Source organism: Colius striatus, chromosome 20, assembly GCF_028858725.1.
Source record: "Colius striatus isolate bColStr4 chromosome 20, bColStr4.1.hap1, whole genome shotgun sequence".
In the NCBI taxonomy this organism is placed as follows: Eukaryota; Metazoa; Chordata; class Aves; order Coliiformes; family Coliidae; genus Colius; species Colius striatus.
The window spans coordinates 9,238,851-9,252,652 of record NC_084778.1 but is presented as its reverse complement, the minus strand read 5'-3'; the positions used below and the strand labels follow the sequence as shown (position 1 = coordinate 9,252,652).

At 46.2% G+C, this 13,802-nt stretch overlaps 1 protein-coding gene across 1 annotated transcript in view; it reads left to right on the top strand.

Annotated features, from left to right (window-relative positions):
• Window positions 1-13,802, top strand: part of AUTS2 (activator of transcription and developmental regulator AUTS2) — a 773,956-nt gene that overhangs the window by 739,832 nt on the left and 20,322 nt on the right. The window contains exons 7-10 of the mRNA XM_062012470.1: window positions 6,694-7,147; window positions 8,669-8,922; window positions 9,720-9,940; window positions 10,326-10,370. Coding sequence (XP_061868454.1) covers window positions 6,694-7,147; window positions 8,669-8,922; window positions 9,720-9,940; window positions 10,326-10,370 — 974 coding nt within the window. The remainder of the gene's footprint in view (window positions 1-6,693; window positions 7,148-8,668; window positions 8,923-9,719; window positions 9,941-10,325; window positions 10,371-13,802) is intronic.

The window sequence follows — 13,802 nt, the reverse complement described above, 5'->3', positions numbered from 1 at the left end:
AGTGTTAGCAAGAGGAGCACTGGAGTCTTTAAGCTCTCCTTACATTGAGCACACACCACCAGCTTACATGGTATTAGCAGAGTGGCTAAACCTGGACTTTAAACCTGGACTGAGGTATCAAAGTAGCAAATGTTCAAATAGGCACCATTTATCCAGGCTTGCAAAAGGCCCTTGAGAAGATCCTGAAGAAAAGGCTACTGTGGAAGGTCAGTTGTGACAAACCAAGAAGCAAAGGGTTGTTACCAGCAAAATGGGGCTAAAGAAAGGAAAGCTAAGAATTGGGTTATTTTTGAGATGATCTGTTTATGGCATTGGAATAACAGCAGCTGAATTCTCGAGTCCTCTGTCCTGAGTTGGTCAAGATGAAGGGAGGGCAAATAGCAGCAGCAACATATAATGTGAGGATACATGTTATAGCAGAAGCTGGAGAGCTGTTAGAAACCATAGAGAGAGCTCATCAGGCAGAGAGAATAGAGACAGAGTGTCAATTTGAACAAACTCAGAGCAATGGCCATTAAACTAATACATGCAGCTGCCCATAGACCTCACAGGGCTCTGAAGGAGCTGGGACACATCAAGAAAGAGGATGGATGTTACTGGAGATGGTTCAATCAGCCTCATGGCTGCAGCTGCAGGCTGGGAACAGCTACCTGCTGCCAGCAGGAATTGAGTGGGGAGTGACATGGTGAGGATGTAAGTGCTTTGATCCCAATGAGTGGTGCAGCTGCTGAAGGCTCTGCAGTAAGGGTCAGCTGCTTCCTGAAGTGTTGCAGGAGCCTAAGAGGTGCGATAGGATACTGGGAAAAACAGCAACAAATGACCAAGCATGTGGGAGAAGGCTCATAGGAAGAAAGAGAGGGAAGATAGGAGGTGCAAAACTTAGAAAGGAGATAGAAGGAACTTACTTTGTGTAAAGGAATAGGTGATGTTGGTGGTTTGTCTCTCTCACAGACTTGCAAGAACCAGTGGAATTAAAGGGTGAGGCATGAAAACCTAGTGGAGGGAATATTTCCATAAGAAATTTACTGCTTTGGGCAAGAACTTGTGAATACTCAGCAGGAACTTGAGATTTATGTACGTAACAAGTCCATGATTGTTACCACAATCCTAGAACATCTTGGAAGAAAATCTCAGGCTTTTGGGTGTAAGCCAGTCTTTGACCAGAGATCAGCATGAGCTCCTGTGGGTTGGTCAGGTTGTTTTATGTATATGGGCTGCAAGGTTTTGACACCAGTTTTGGGAAAACCCCGTGCTGACTGCAGTCGGTGGTGGGAAGCCTGCACCTCCAGCCTGGTTCAACAGACATTGTCTGTGTTTGTGTGGAACTAGGTGTGCCTTACAAATACTGTGATTGCAAGACTTGGGTTTCATTAATTAAAACACAGAAATGAAAAAGGATGCCGAAGCTCTTTGTGCTGAAACCCGTTGCTGTTAAAGAATATCCCCCAGTGACTTTGTCACTGTGGGTTGCCACGTGGGAAGTTTGCCAGCTCGTTTGAGAAGAGCCCACTTCAGTAAGCACTCTGGTGCTGGTGTCTGGCTAGTGACTACTTCAGAGTTGCATAGTTAACAGTGTAATTTATTGCTTCCAAAATGGAAAGGTTAGGAAGCCGAGAGGTTTTCCCTAGTCAAAGTAAACCTTGGGCTATGTGTGCATGTGCATTGAAGCAGAGTTATGCTGGTGTTGCTTTCTCCTAGGATCTGTTGGGATGTTGCAGTTGTGTGCATCTGTTCCTATTAAGTAAAATGCAATGATTTCTGAGAGAGGGGTGTTTGGATGATGTGTACTTCACTTTCCTCTGGAAAGCTGTGTATCCCATTCCTTTTTACTAAATAGCCAAAATAAATCAGACTTCAAGGGTTTCAGTATTACAGAGTGCAGGATATAGGAGTTACATTTGTGGCGTGTGTTCTGTTTCACAGCTGGATGAAATAAATTGTTTCATGTGAGACATTGGAGGACTCTGCATTCTCAAATCAAGGCCAGAAGCAGCTCAATGACTGAAGAATTGTCAACATCTTGTGCAATTCCACTAAGTGCTTCTTTTCATTGATCTGCAACTTTACTGTTGACAATTAAATCCATTTCAACGCAGAAGATAAACATTTTAAACAGGAGGTAGCAAAATCTTTCATCCTGAATGAGTCTCTTCTCTGGTTTGGAATTAAATACAAAGTATGTCACAAGTTGTGCTATTCAGTCACACTAAATACCTGCTTACTGTGGAGTAATTGGTACCAGCAGATGACAGAGCTGCTAGGAACTGTGCTTTTCAATGCCTGCTTTTAATTTCCATAATCAAATACTTTGTTAGTGTCCTTGGAAATCAGGATGAAAGATGACTGCGTGCTAAAAATGAAAGATTGTTTTTAGCAAATTATGTGTATCCAGTACAACAGATGAATTGCTCTGGGGCCTCCGTGGTACGTGTTGGCTGGTGTACCCAACAACCTCCTCCATCCTCTGCAGTAATAGTTTCTGTCATCTGCCTTTATTTATCCAAGCGTTTAGTTGACCAATGTCTAATCAATATGAAGTGTACAATCAGGTCTTAAATCTGATTAATTATTTCAAGGCTTGTAAAATGCCTGTTGCACTATACCTCCCAGGGCAGTCAGTGGGCAGCAGAGTAGACGTTTGCTGCATTCCATTGACCTCAGAGAAGTTCTGAAGGTTTGTACTGGTTGTGACAGTTTGCACCAGCTGCCCCCTTACCCATGTTAAAACAGAAGAAAAGAGGTTTGATGTGTTTTGAAGGATCTGGGGTTTTATCTTGCATTAAGAAGTTTGCAGAACGTTTTAGTTAGGCAGAGGTAATATTGTCATGAGAAGGGTTTAACTTATCAGAGCAGTAAAAGAAAATGAATGCTATTTTTAAATTAAATCATGCAGTAGAATACTTCCTTCATAGGCTGAATGCTCAGTCCCAAAGACAGTGCTGCAAGCCACTGAAAACTCCTGTAATTTGCCTACTTGTGCTTGGAGCTTAATCCAAAACACTCTCAGGACAATGGAAAATTCAGTGCTGCCTCTGAATGTCTGTCTGAGGTTGTCTGAATGCTCCCAGGGCAGACACAGAGAGGCTGAATCCCAACGTGGACGGGTGGAAGAATGACAGGATATGTTATAGTCTAGCATCTGAATGAAACTCAAGTTGTTCCAGACCTGGGCATGGAAAAGCTGGATGATTGTGTTTAGGAATAAGGTTTGCCCCCTGTGAGATGACAGCATCATGCAGGACATTGTCTAAGGAGATTTCGTTCCCCATGTGCCATCAGGTCTGGTCAGAGATCCCCAGTTCACACGTTCTTGGCTGCCACCTACATGATTATTACTTGTTTGGCTCGGTAACACCTCGGGGTGTAAATGTATTGTTATCACAGGTAACATACATGTATGCAGACACAGGAGTGTGTTTATGTGTCTGTTCACAGAATGCATAGCAAATATAATGACTCCATAACACAGTTGTGTAGTCTTCTAGTTCATGTGCAGTCATTTGGTTTGCTTACAGGTCTTCCCAGCATGGCCTTGTCTGCTCCTTGGGTGTTACTGAGCCAACCAAGTCATAATCATGTAGGTACAGCAAACTGCTGCCTGCACTCATGTTGCTTGGAGGGGACCAAGAGTCCTGCATCTTGAGAGCAATCGTGTGTGTTAAGTGCAAGCAGAGGAATTTGAGATTTAAGCTTCATCAAAGGACAAAGACAAGAAGGGAAGATAGTGGCAGTTGCATATTGTGTCTATGTGGGACAAGCATGGCCAATGTTTCTCCTTAGTCCTCAGAGAGCATTGAATCACAGCTTCAGTCTTTTTATGGTGAAAAGACTGAGTGCTGCTGAGTGCAGTGTCAAGCCAGTGGGAAAAGGGAAGCTTGGGTCAGCACAGGAGTTAAGATCCCTCTTACTGCTCTTCTGAATACTGAGGCAGTAATTCCACTTTGCCAAAGGAGAGCATAGAGGCTGCCACCAACCAAATTTATCTGTTTGCTTCCTTAGCTGTAGGATGGTGATGGGCTCCTGTGGTGTATAACAAACTCAGAAGGCTGTGTAGGTGGGCTCTCTGTGTCACAGCAACTTGAAGGACTTTTCTTCCCCTTAGTTTTTATACCATCAGTCAACATTGAGAAACAATGTGGTATGCAAAGACCTACTGACTGGAAAAGAGTAATCTTGTATATGTGACCTTGAGGCACTGCTGTTGAAGACTTGAGCCTTCCTTATGAACCACGTAATTGGGGGTGTTCATCACTGCTGTGGGGCTTCAGCTGTCTGGATAGATGCTGTGGGGTGAAGAATTCTTTCTGATTTCTATATCATCATGATCAGCTGTGCAAGGATGCACGTACCAGCACACTGGGGTGTGGTGTAAGACAGTAAAGGGAGAAACTGTGCACGTGTTCAGTGTTTGACATTTGAAATAACATTATCTCACTAAATACAGCATCCTCTAAGCTGTGAACCAACAGGAATGGTACTTAAGGGGCTGTGTAATGAAGATGTAAGTAGCAGCAAAAAAATACCCAGGAGAGAGTAGGATTCATTGCACTTTTCTCCAGGGGAGGAGGAGCAACTGCATGAGGAACAAACTCCCCAGCAGAGAACTGTGCTGCATAAATGTTACACACACTAGAGACACTAAAAATATCAAATGAAAAGGTCTAATGAATGCACTGAGTGCAAGGGGCTCCCCATAGATTTGGAAGTATCACCTCTGCAGGCTTTTTAGACCACCCACTGTATTCATCTTGTAGGGAATTTCTAATGACAAGGCTAAGCCCTCAGAGCCCTCATTACTATGCCTTTCTGTCAAAAAAAAACCCACACAAGAAACTTGTAACTCTTACACCTGTAAGGACTAAGAACATAGATCCACCTGTTCCTGAGCAAACTGTTGCTCATTTCTTTCCTCCTCAGGGACCTGCCTTAACACGTGTGGTGATCACACTCTGTCTAACTTCTAATAATGTTTGATCAAATGGGATTGATCCAAAGAATTAATGCAAACGGAGTTTCCTTTATTTAGAACCTGCAGTTTAGTTGCAACGAGAGCGACCTTGGGCATACAACAGAGTAATTATTGTAACTCCTCTGGAGTCCTGTTGTTGCCCCCCCAGTCTCCTGATCCAGATCCATGGAAGAGCCTCTGTGCCTGTTACAGATTGTGTACTCCAGAAGGGATTAAAGTATGGTCTCGTCAAATAAGTCTACTTTTTTTCTCACCCCCCCCCTCTCTCTCTTCCTTCTCCTCTTTAACTCCCTTTTGCCCCCAAAAAGGATCTTTCCCTATCTCCTATCAACACACTATTAATCTGAACTCCACTTTACCAGGCTCACCAGTGCACAGCGCCTGTAAAGTAACAGGAGGTCCAACGTGGGGTTTTTCAGTCTGTGCATGAAGTTCAACCCAAAGGATGTTCCATTTTTTACACACTTCTGCCACGCTGTCTCTGGTGGCTCTGGTGATGGGAAGGTTGCAAACACACGTGTGCTTGGGCTATGGGCTGGCAGAGTACGCTGCCTGTCATCTTTACTTGCAATCCTTTACTTCAGGGTTTAAACAATGTGGCTGTCAAGGATCTTCTGTCAGGACTAATGGTGTTGGTGCCTTGACTTCATTGGCCATTCTTCTGAAAAGTAATGTGCAAAATGAACAGCACCAAAAGAAAAATCAAGGCAAAAATGTTTCTCTTAACGTTTTTTTCCTTAATGTTTTTTCTCCTGTTCATTCCAGAGCCCAGGCAACAGAGATGTTATAGTAAATTTGTAATAGTAACCAGGGGTAAAGGGCTGTGCCCAGACACCAAGCAGCAATCTGTGCAGAGGGCTCAGAGGAGCTGGGTGCCCACAGATCTCCCCCTCTCACATTGCAGCAGTTTGTGCTTCTGCCATTCAGTTTGTCACTTCAGTGGGTTTATGTGACCACTTAGGGACCGATTTTGCCTAATACACATACAGGTGATGTCACCTACGCTCACAATTTTATCAGCACTGGTTTATGGGCTCACATCCTGGAATCGTGCAATTATTGTGCAAATCTGAGTTTCCTTAAAAATTGGTGAAGGGTTGGCACTGGCTGCACAGGAACAGTGGGAAATGAATCCCTAGGAGACCAGACCCAGGAGGCCAGTACGGAGGGCCTGGTGTGTGTTGTGCTACAGAGGGAGAATGAAGCAAAGCACCACACGAAGAGTCACAGATTCTCAAGGGCTGGAAGGGACCTGGAAAGCTCATCCAGTGCAACCCCCCTGCTAGAGCAGGGATCACCTAGAGTAGGTCACACAGGAGCTCATCCAGCTGGGTTGGAATGTCTCCAGAGAAGGAGACTCCTGGTTCTTTCTCCGAGGCAGAGGCAGGAGTGCTGAGGGAGATTTGATTGGGTTTTTAGAACCATGAGCCACTGCACTCGGCTCAGCGTCTGTGTGCTTGCTTTTGTGCGTGCTCATGAACACAACCAGAAATACTCAGCTTGTGAGAACATGGGAGAAGTATTAAGGGGAGGACTGGAGAGTTAGGGCTAGAATTGACTTTGGATTGGGGTTGGTTTCATGTCAGCACAATCCCTGCCGAGGACAAACCGCAACCGCCCGGAGTGCGACTGGCGCAGCGATTGGGTTGGTTTCGCCCATTTTTGTCGCACACTGTTTTTTATCTGTTCTTTAACCGCTTTATCTCTTTCTTTTGTTGTTGCAGATAAAGAGTTAGGAGTCAGCACGCTAGCAGAAAATGCCGACCCCAGTGCTAGGGGCCCCGCTGTCCCCAAAATATCAGGATTAGAGAGGAGTCAAGAGAAGAGCCAGGACAGCTCTAAAGACCCAATACTTGAGCCTGTGGTGCCTAAAGACCCCTGTCCTCAGGTGACGCAGCCCCCGGCGCAGCCGCAGCGGGAGCCGCAGCCCGAGGCGCTCGCCACGCGGCCGGAGCCCCCTCAGCCGCCGCCGCAGGCCGCGCCGCTGCCGCCCGCCGCCGAGGAGGCCGCCCGGGCCGCCGCGCCTCAGCCGCCGCTGCAGCACGCGCCGCGGCCGGCCTCGCCGCTGCCGCCCTCGCACCCCAGCCTCCCGCCCGCGCCGCCGCACCCGGCCCCGCAGGGCCTCTCGCAGCCGCTCTCTGCCTACAACAGCAGCAGCTTAAGCCTCAACAGCTTAAGGTGGGTGATGAAGGGCTGCGCCCGCGTCTCTGCGGCCTCATGCCGCCGCGGCACCGCGCCTGGAGGGAGTGGAGACGGATTAGCTGAGGGAGGGAAGGGACGGCACGTCCCGTCCCAGCGCTGGGAAATAAAGGGGTCTTTGGGCATTGAAACCTTAGTTGCTGCCCTGAAGTGAGACAGGATTCCCTTCTTTCCGACCTGGCGTTCCCATGAACTCCTCAATCTCTCAAGCACTCAGCTGGCTTTCACTTCTCCTGCCTGGCACCACCTACTCGGGGTTTCTTGGAGGGGATTTTATACAATATAGACCAGGGGTAGAAAGCCCCAGTTCCAGCAGGGTGGGCTCCTCTCCAAAGGCTGACTTCCTTTTGCTCTCCCATCCCTGAACGCAACTTCTGGTTTTGCCAGCTGCTGACGTGCAGCTGCTGTTGGCCCAGCTGACAGCCCACCATAAACAGTCTTGCACCACTGACTTTAAGCCTTAATTTTTTCCTGCACAGCTGACACCTTGCAGCCTTCAGTGTTCTTTCCCTCACCTGGCTACAGTGAGATAAATCTCACCTTTTATAGGGAGATAACAAAGATGAACACAGAGATTAAACAACATGTGCAAAGGAGCCCATGACTCTGCGAGTCGGGGACCTCAGGTTTCCCCTACCCTAAGGTCATCTTTCCTCACATCTGAGCTTGCAGGAGGCAGGTGGTGTCCTTCAAGACCTGATGAATCCACATTTTGTGGTCTTTCTAGTTTCTCTAAACACTGGGAGGTGTTTAAGGCTTTTGATTTGTTTTTAACCAAGTTGATGCTGCTTGTCTTCAAAAGTCACTGAAATAGAATCATGTCACTGCTTGAAATAATGACAAATAGAATTAAGCACAACATGAGTATATTGCAAATGCATATCAATAGGAAATTAACCCTGAAAAATTGCAACCAGTGCAACCACAAGTATTTATTTTGCTGACTTGCCTCATCTCTTCATGTTGTGGGAGTAGAGAGGCATTAACTGCACGAGAAGCACATACCCAGTGTTGCCATCTCAACTTCCACATTTTCTGCAGTCTTTCATCTTACTAAGTCATGGCAAGAGAAATTAAACCTCTATTAATGCAGTGATCGCTGATTTTGAGCTTCATTTGCCTGAAAACATAAATCAGAAGCAGTCATGTAGAAAGGACCTGATAATTAAGTAATGAATGCACAGGGCTGATTGCTCTCCTTTGTATGTCACTCCTGTGTTGCTGGAGGACGGAATATCAACCTCTGTACAGAGAGGGAGAATGTGTCTTGGGTTTTGGTGTGAAGAGACCACAGGAAATAAAAGATACTGGAAAAGGTGCAGCAGATGGTTGGAGAAAGGAGTTTCACAGTGGTAGTGGTGGAAAAGTAGAACAGTAACTTGCACTTGAAGTTTGGTGTTTAATGTGAGCTGTGCAGAGCTTGGTGGGGTCGTGTGTGTGTACATTTGGAGCTTTTCTGTCTTCCATGCAACGCTTAATTGCTTTTCTTTTCATTAACAGCAGCAGCAGAAGCAGCACTCCTGCCAAGACTCAGGCCCCTCCTCCACACATCTCTCACCATCCCTCGGCCTCACCATTCCCCCTGTCTCTGCCCAGCCACAGCCCGCTGCACACCTTCACGCCCACCCTCCAGCCCCCTGCACACCCACATCACCCCAATATGTTTGCCCCTCCTACGGCTTTGCCTCCTCCACCTCCATTGACGTCAGGGACACTGCAGGTTCCAGGACACCCTGCTGGTAGCACTTACTCAGGTAAGAGACCTCGTGCAGGGCGGGATGCTGATGCTCTGCTTTGAGTCAGAATAATTCTTGGTGCATTTGATGGGGGCAATTGGTTGAGTGTACCTTTACTCATTGCTGAATGATTTGGAGGGATATCAAAGCCAAAAGAACCCCACCTGGACATAACCAGTGACTTTGTTTCTGCCCTGGGAATGAGTTTGGAAGGCTTTGCTTTTTCCACACCTTAGGCTTTTTTCTCCCTGTGATGAAACCACTCTGGAGTTGCCTTCGTGCCCACACAGACCCCGTGACAACCTTTGTCAGTGTCTCTGCTGCTGCTGTATCAGTGCTCAGCATTCCTTGGCTGGAGGGGAGGTCTCCAGGGGCTCTTGTTCCAGAGCTCCTGTGTGTATGCAGGATTGCAAGGGCATGGGGGATGACATGTAGGGATTTTTTTTTGTCAGTGGAGAAAACTGTGACTGTGGACAGATATAAAGTGTCTGTTCCTCCAAGGTAAGGGAGAGGGAACTGGGGGAAGAAAATGGAGGTTTGTCAGTACTGGAGTAACATGGATTTGTGTCATGGCACAAGAGAACCCTCTTGTTAATGCTCAGAGGAGTGCTGTAGTGAAAACAGGTTTGGTGGAAGAGAAGGAGGGGAGACTTTCTCTTGCCCCTGAGGCCTTTGGGAAGCTCTGAGGGAGCTTTGTGATTTACCACCAGGAAGTTTTAAATACAGCATTTCTACCACAGCCAGCAAAACTAATGACACAAAGTCTGCAAAAGTCCCTGAGCTGACAGAGGGTTGTTTTGCTGTTTGTGTTTCAGAACAAGACCTTCTGCGTCAGGAACTGAACACGCGGTTCCTGGCCTCGCAGAGCGCGGATCGCGGGGCCTCCCTGGGCCCGCCGCCCTACCTGAGGACCGAGTTCCACCAGCACCAGCACCAGCACCAGCACACACACCAACACACACACCAGCACACCTTCACGCCTTTCCCTCACGCCATCCCACCCACTGCCATCATGCCGACGCCAGCACCGCCCATGGTGCGTACCCCAGGCAGAAATGTGAGGATAAGTAGAGCACAACTCTATTCTTTATTACCAAAATGTATGGATTTGGCAGGTTGTGGGGCAGGAGAGCTGAGCTGGGCCGTGCTGGGCAGAGGGGAAGGGCTGTCTCTTCCTCACAGCCCGTGCCAGCACGGAGGGGCTGGGACCTGCTGGTGCTCGGAGCCCTGCGCTCCTTTTTCTGCCTCCCACAGACTTGGGGTTACTTTGAGGAAAGAAAACAGTTTCATTGGAAACTAATCCTCTGCATATTTTTTCCCCTCTCTGTTGGTTGCTAAATACTAGAGAAGCAGTCTTCTATTTTACCAACAGGAGGCAAGGAAATATCAAGTAACTAGTTTGTGCTTTGATCCCTTTGCAGTTTGACAAATACCCTACAAAAGTTGACCCCTTCTACCGTCACAGTGTGAGTTTTACTGCTCTGTTTAAAACTGACTTCACTGCTTTTGTGTGGTGGGTTGGGATCACCACTCAGTCAATGGCACAATGTCCAATCTCTCCCAAATCATCACTCCAGGATTTTACCATCATCGTTCTCGGTTGCTTTGGCTTTCGAAGGCTTGCATTCATGCTGCTTGTTTCTGATAAAGATGCAGTATCAGCCTTTCCAATCAAAAGATCTCTTGCTCATGCACCATTCGAAGGCAGGTTTGATGTGAAAAAGATGAGACAGAAGCACTGACTGATCCATGGAGCAGGAGAGAACAGCGATTGATTTCATCCCTGTGTTTCAGTTGTGCCACAAACACTTTGACTCATCTTTTTCCTGAGAAACTCAAAATGAAATGATAAACTATCATACAAATCCTTCAGGGATAGGTAATCTAATATTTTTCCTGATACATCATATTTTGTTTCACACAATCTGAGAACTTGTCTTATTCTTCAGATTTCAAAGGCACATCTGATCCACTGGGCTTGTTATGTTTTGAAAGCTCGTGTTTGATGACAGCAACATGAATCCAGCTATGCACGAGATGTGTGTTTATCTGAGAGCTTCCAAAAGTGCTGTTTATTCAAAGGAATTGATCTTTAATATTCCAGTTAATTAATTGCAAAGCCTCTGCCCTTAAGGATTTGAATCTACTGGTTCATTTGCTGCTGAGCTATGGGTTGCATTTCCCTCGTCATATTGGCAGAGACAGGTATTTGGTTGAACATGACAAGAGTTGCTAAATCCAATAGTGATATTTTGATGAGAGAAGGAGTACTGCATCAGCACTCAGAAATCTGCAAAGCACTTGGCTTTATGTGTTGGTTTTGCTTAGAAGTGGAACTGGGCAAAAAAAACTGGTTGGGATGATGGTGTGATGCTTTCAGCTGTACCAATGAAACACAGCTCCTGTGAACAACTTGTGCCTGTAGTACACATGAATAGTCCTTGTGATTTCTGACACCTCATTTGAGTAACTTGAAGTGTATGAGTGTTTGCATAATCAGAGCTCTAGGAGCATCAGACAAATGTTAAAGCCTACGGTAATCACCTTTCCTCAAAAGGGTAATGCTGCTCATTCACATTGTTGTTTGCAAAATTGCACTCTTACTTGCTGAGCCTTCCATGGATTCTGAAGATCCCTTACCACTGGGCATGGAAGGGGAAATAGGTAAAGGAATTTTAGACAAATAAAGCACAGGAGTTGCCATGTAATGTAGGAAACATTGCAGAAGTGTCTGCTTTTCAAATTTAGTGGTGTAATCCCATACAAATCTGGCACTTCCCTGAACTGCAAAGCCCATGGGCTTCCCCTGTTTAAGGGAGGTGAGGCTTTGCTGGGTTCCCCGTTAGCCCCTGAGCCTCACAGCAGGCTGGGCAGAGGGGAGTCTGCCCCGTGTGCCTCCCCTGCCCTTCCCTGGGGAAGGTTTGTCCTTGGGTAGTGGTTGTAGAGTGCTCTTGCACCTGTGGGTGTTTACCAAGCTAATGCCAGATCAATGTGATGGCTACAGGTGACATTGGGTTAACAACCCCTCCTGAGCTACAGCCAGAGTGTTTCACTCAGGGTGTTTCAGTGCTCTCTACTGCTGTGGCTTGTGGAGGTAACAGAGGAGCTGCTTGTAGCAGTTTCCTGTGCAGCTGCAGTATCAAACACAGACTTTTGCTGGCCTAAGTGCTTCCACAATTGGGCTTTTCTGGTTGGAGAGATATACTGTGAAACTGTGGCACTTCTATAGAGCTTTTTCTGGTGACAAGAGTCTCCACTTAGAGATCCACACCAGCAGTTCAGATCTCTTAAAAAGAAGCTGGCAATATTTTACAGCTTGTAAGTGAACTTTGCAGAGAACAAGGTCTGTTTGAGAGTTAAAATCAATGTATGTGAGAACAGGGCACACAGCTCACCTAGAAGCACATGCAGACATCTAAACCAGTTTTCTTCCTTAGTATCTTTGATTTTACAGCCATTTCTTTTACAGGGTGGCTTACTGTAGCACAGGGAGGCATTACTTGTACCTGCAGTTAACGTTGGGTCTAGTTTAGGGTCACATTACACCTGACCCCAGGAAAGCCGTGGGTACTACATTGTGCCCTGAAGGAAGCTTGAAAGAGAAAATGTCACTCAAAAGTGAGGGAGAAAAGGGAAACAGTATGAAAGATGCATTTTTGACAGCTGCAGGAATTTAACTGATAGAGATCCTGGAGGTAGAATATTTGTATTTTATTAATAATTCTGACCTTGAGGAAGGGTCACATTTAATTAACTTAGCAGTTGTTATAGAGCTCTAAGGAAAGCATAGCCAATAGAGTGTTAAGTATCACGTCTCTTTCCATCATTTGGAATTAGCCCATTGCACACAATTAAATGCAGAAGACACTGGAAGATTTAAAACACATTCTACTCATTAAAAGTTATTGTAAATGAGGACACATGTCTCAGTGATTTCTCAAATGCCTACAGGTCAGTATCAACTAACCTAAAAATGCTTTCTGCATCACTGAATGGAGCAGGTCCAAACTACCTGGAATGTAAGACACCACCAGCCGTGCGTTACAAAGGATGCTTGGCACCATGCTTTTAAAACAGGAGTATCTTTTGATACCTCTGAAATACTGAAGTATTTTCTCAGCTTTCAGTATGGACAATATGAATAAATGACCTTTCAAGATGAGGTAGTGGAAGGAAAAGCAAGAAGAGCACATATGTGTGGCTGGGGTAAACAGATTCATCGCTCCGCTGCGATGCCGATTGACTCCGGGCTGTGATTTTCCCAGAGTTTGCCCACTCTGCACGTCCAGTCTTTTACTTTGCCCAGTCCTGCTTCTGTTCAATTGGCCATTAACTCATTGATTTTGATCTTAAAAGTAGCATCTAGTAGATGGATTTCGGATTGGCTGTGTTCAGAGGTGATTTGTATCAGCCAGGTAACCCCCTTGGGTTGCTGGGTAGCAGCCCCTCTCCCGTTAGATCCTGAGGCCTCACAGTGAGAATGTGTTTGGAGTGGGATGCTTTCAACCCCTGACTCCTACCAGGGAGCAATTTCCTGTGTAATCTCAGTGTTTTCTGTGAAGTGGGGCAAGTTAACAGTGTTACAGCATGAGTAAAAGATGCACAGCCAGGCAGCATAGACAAGGCAGGATTTGGTGTCAGGCTTTACCTGCTCCTTTCCCCTGGCTTTGTTTGCATTAGTACAGAACTGCTTTTTTTACTTTCCCCTTAATTCTGTCAGAACAGACACGTTGGGATCAGTGAGCTCAGTGGAGGTGTGTGCTTTTTTGTCTTTATAAAAATAGCATCCCTAAATTTGGGGGACAGGTGCTGCCTCAACATTTTGTTTAAGTACTACTTGTGAACAAATTGTCTCTGCTAACATCAGATGTGGCAGGGTATCCTCTCAGCATAATGAA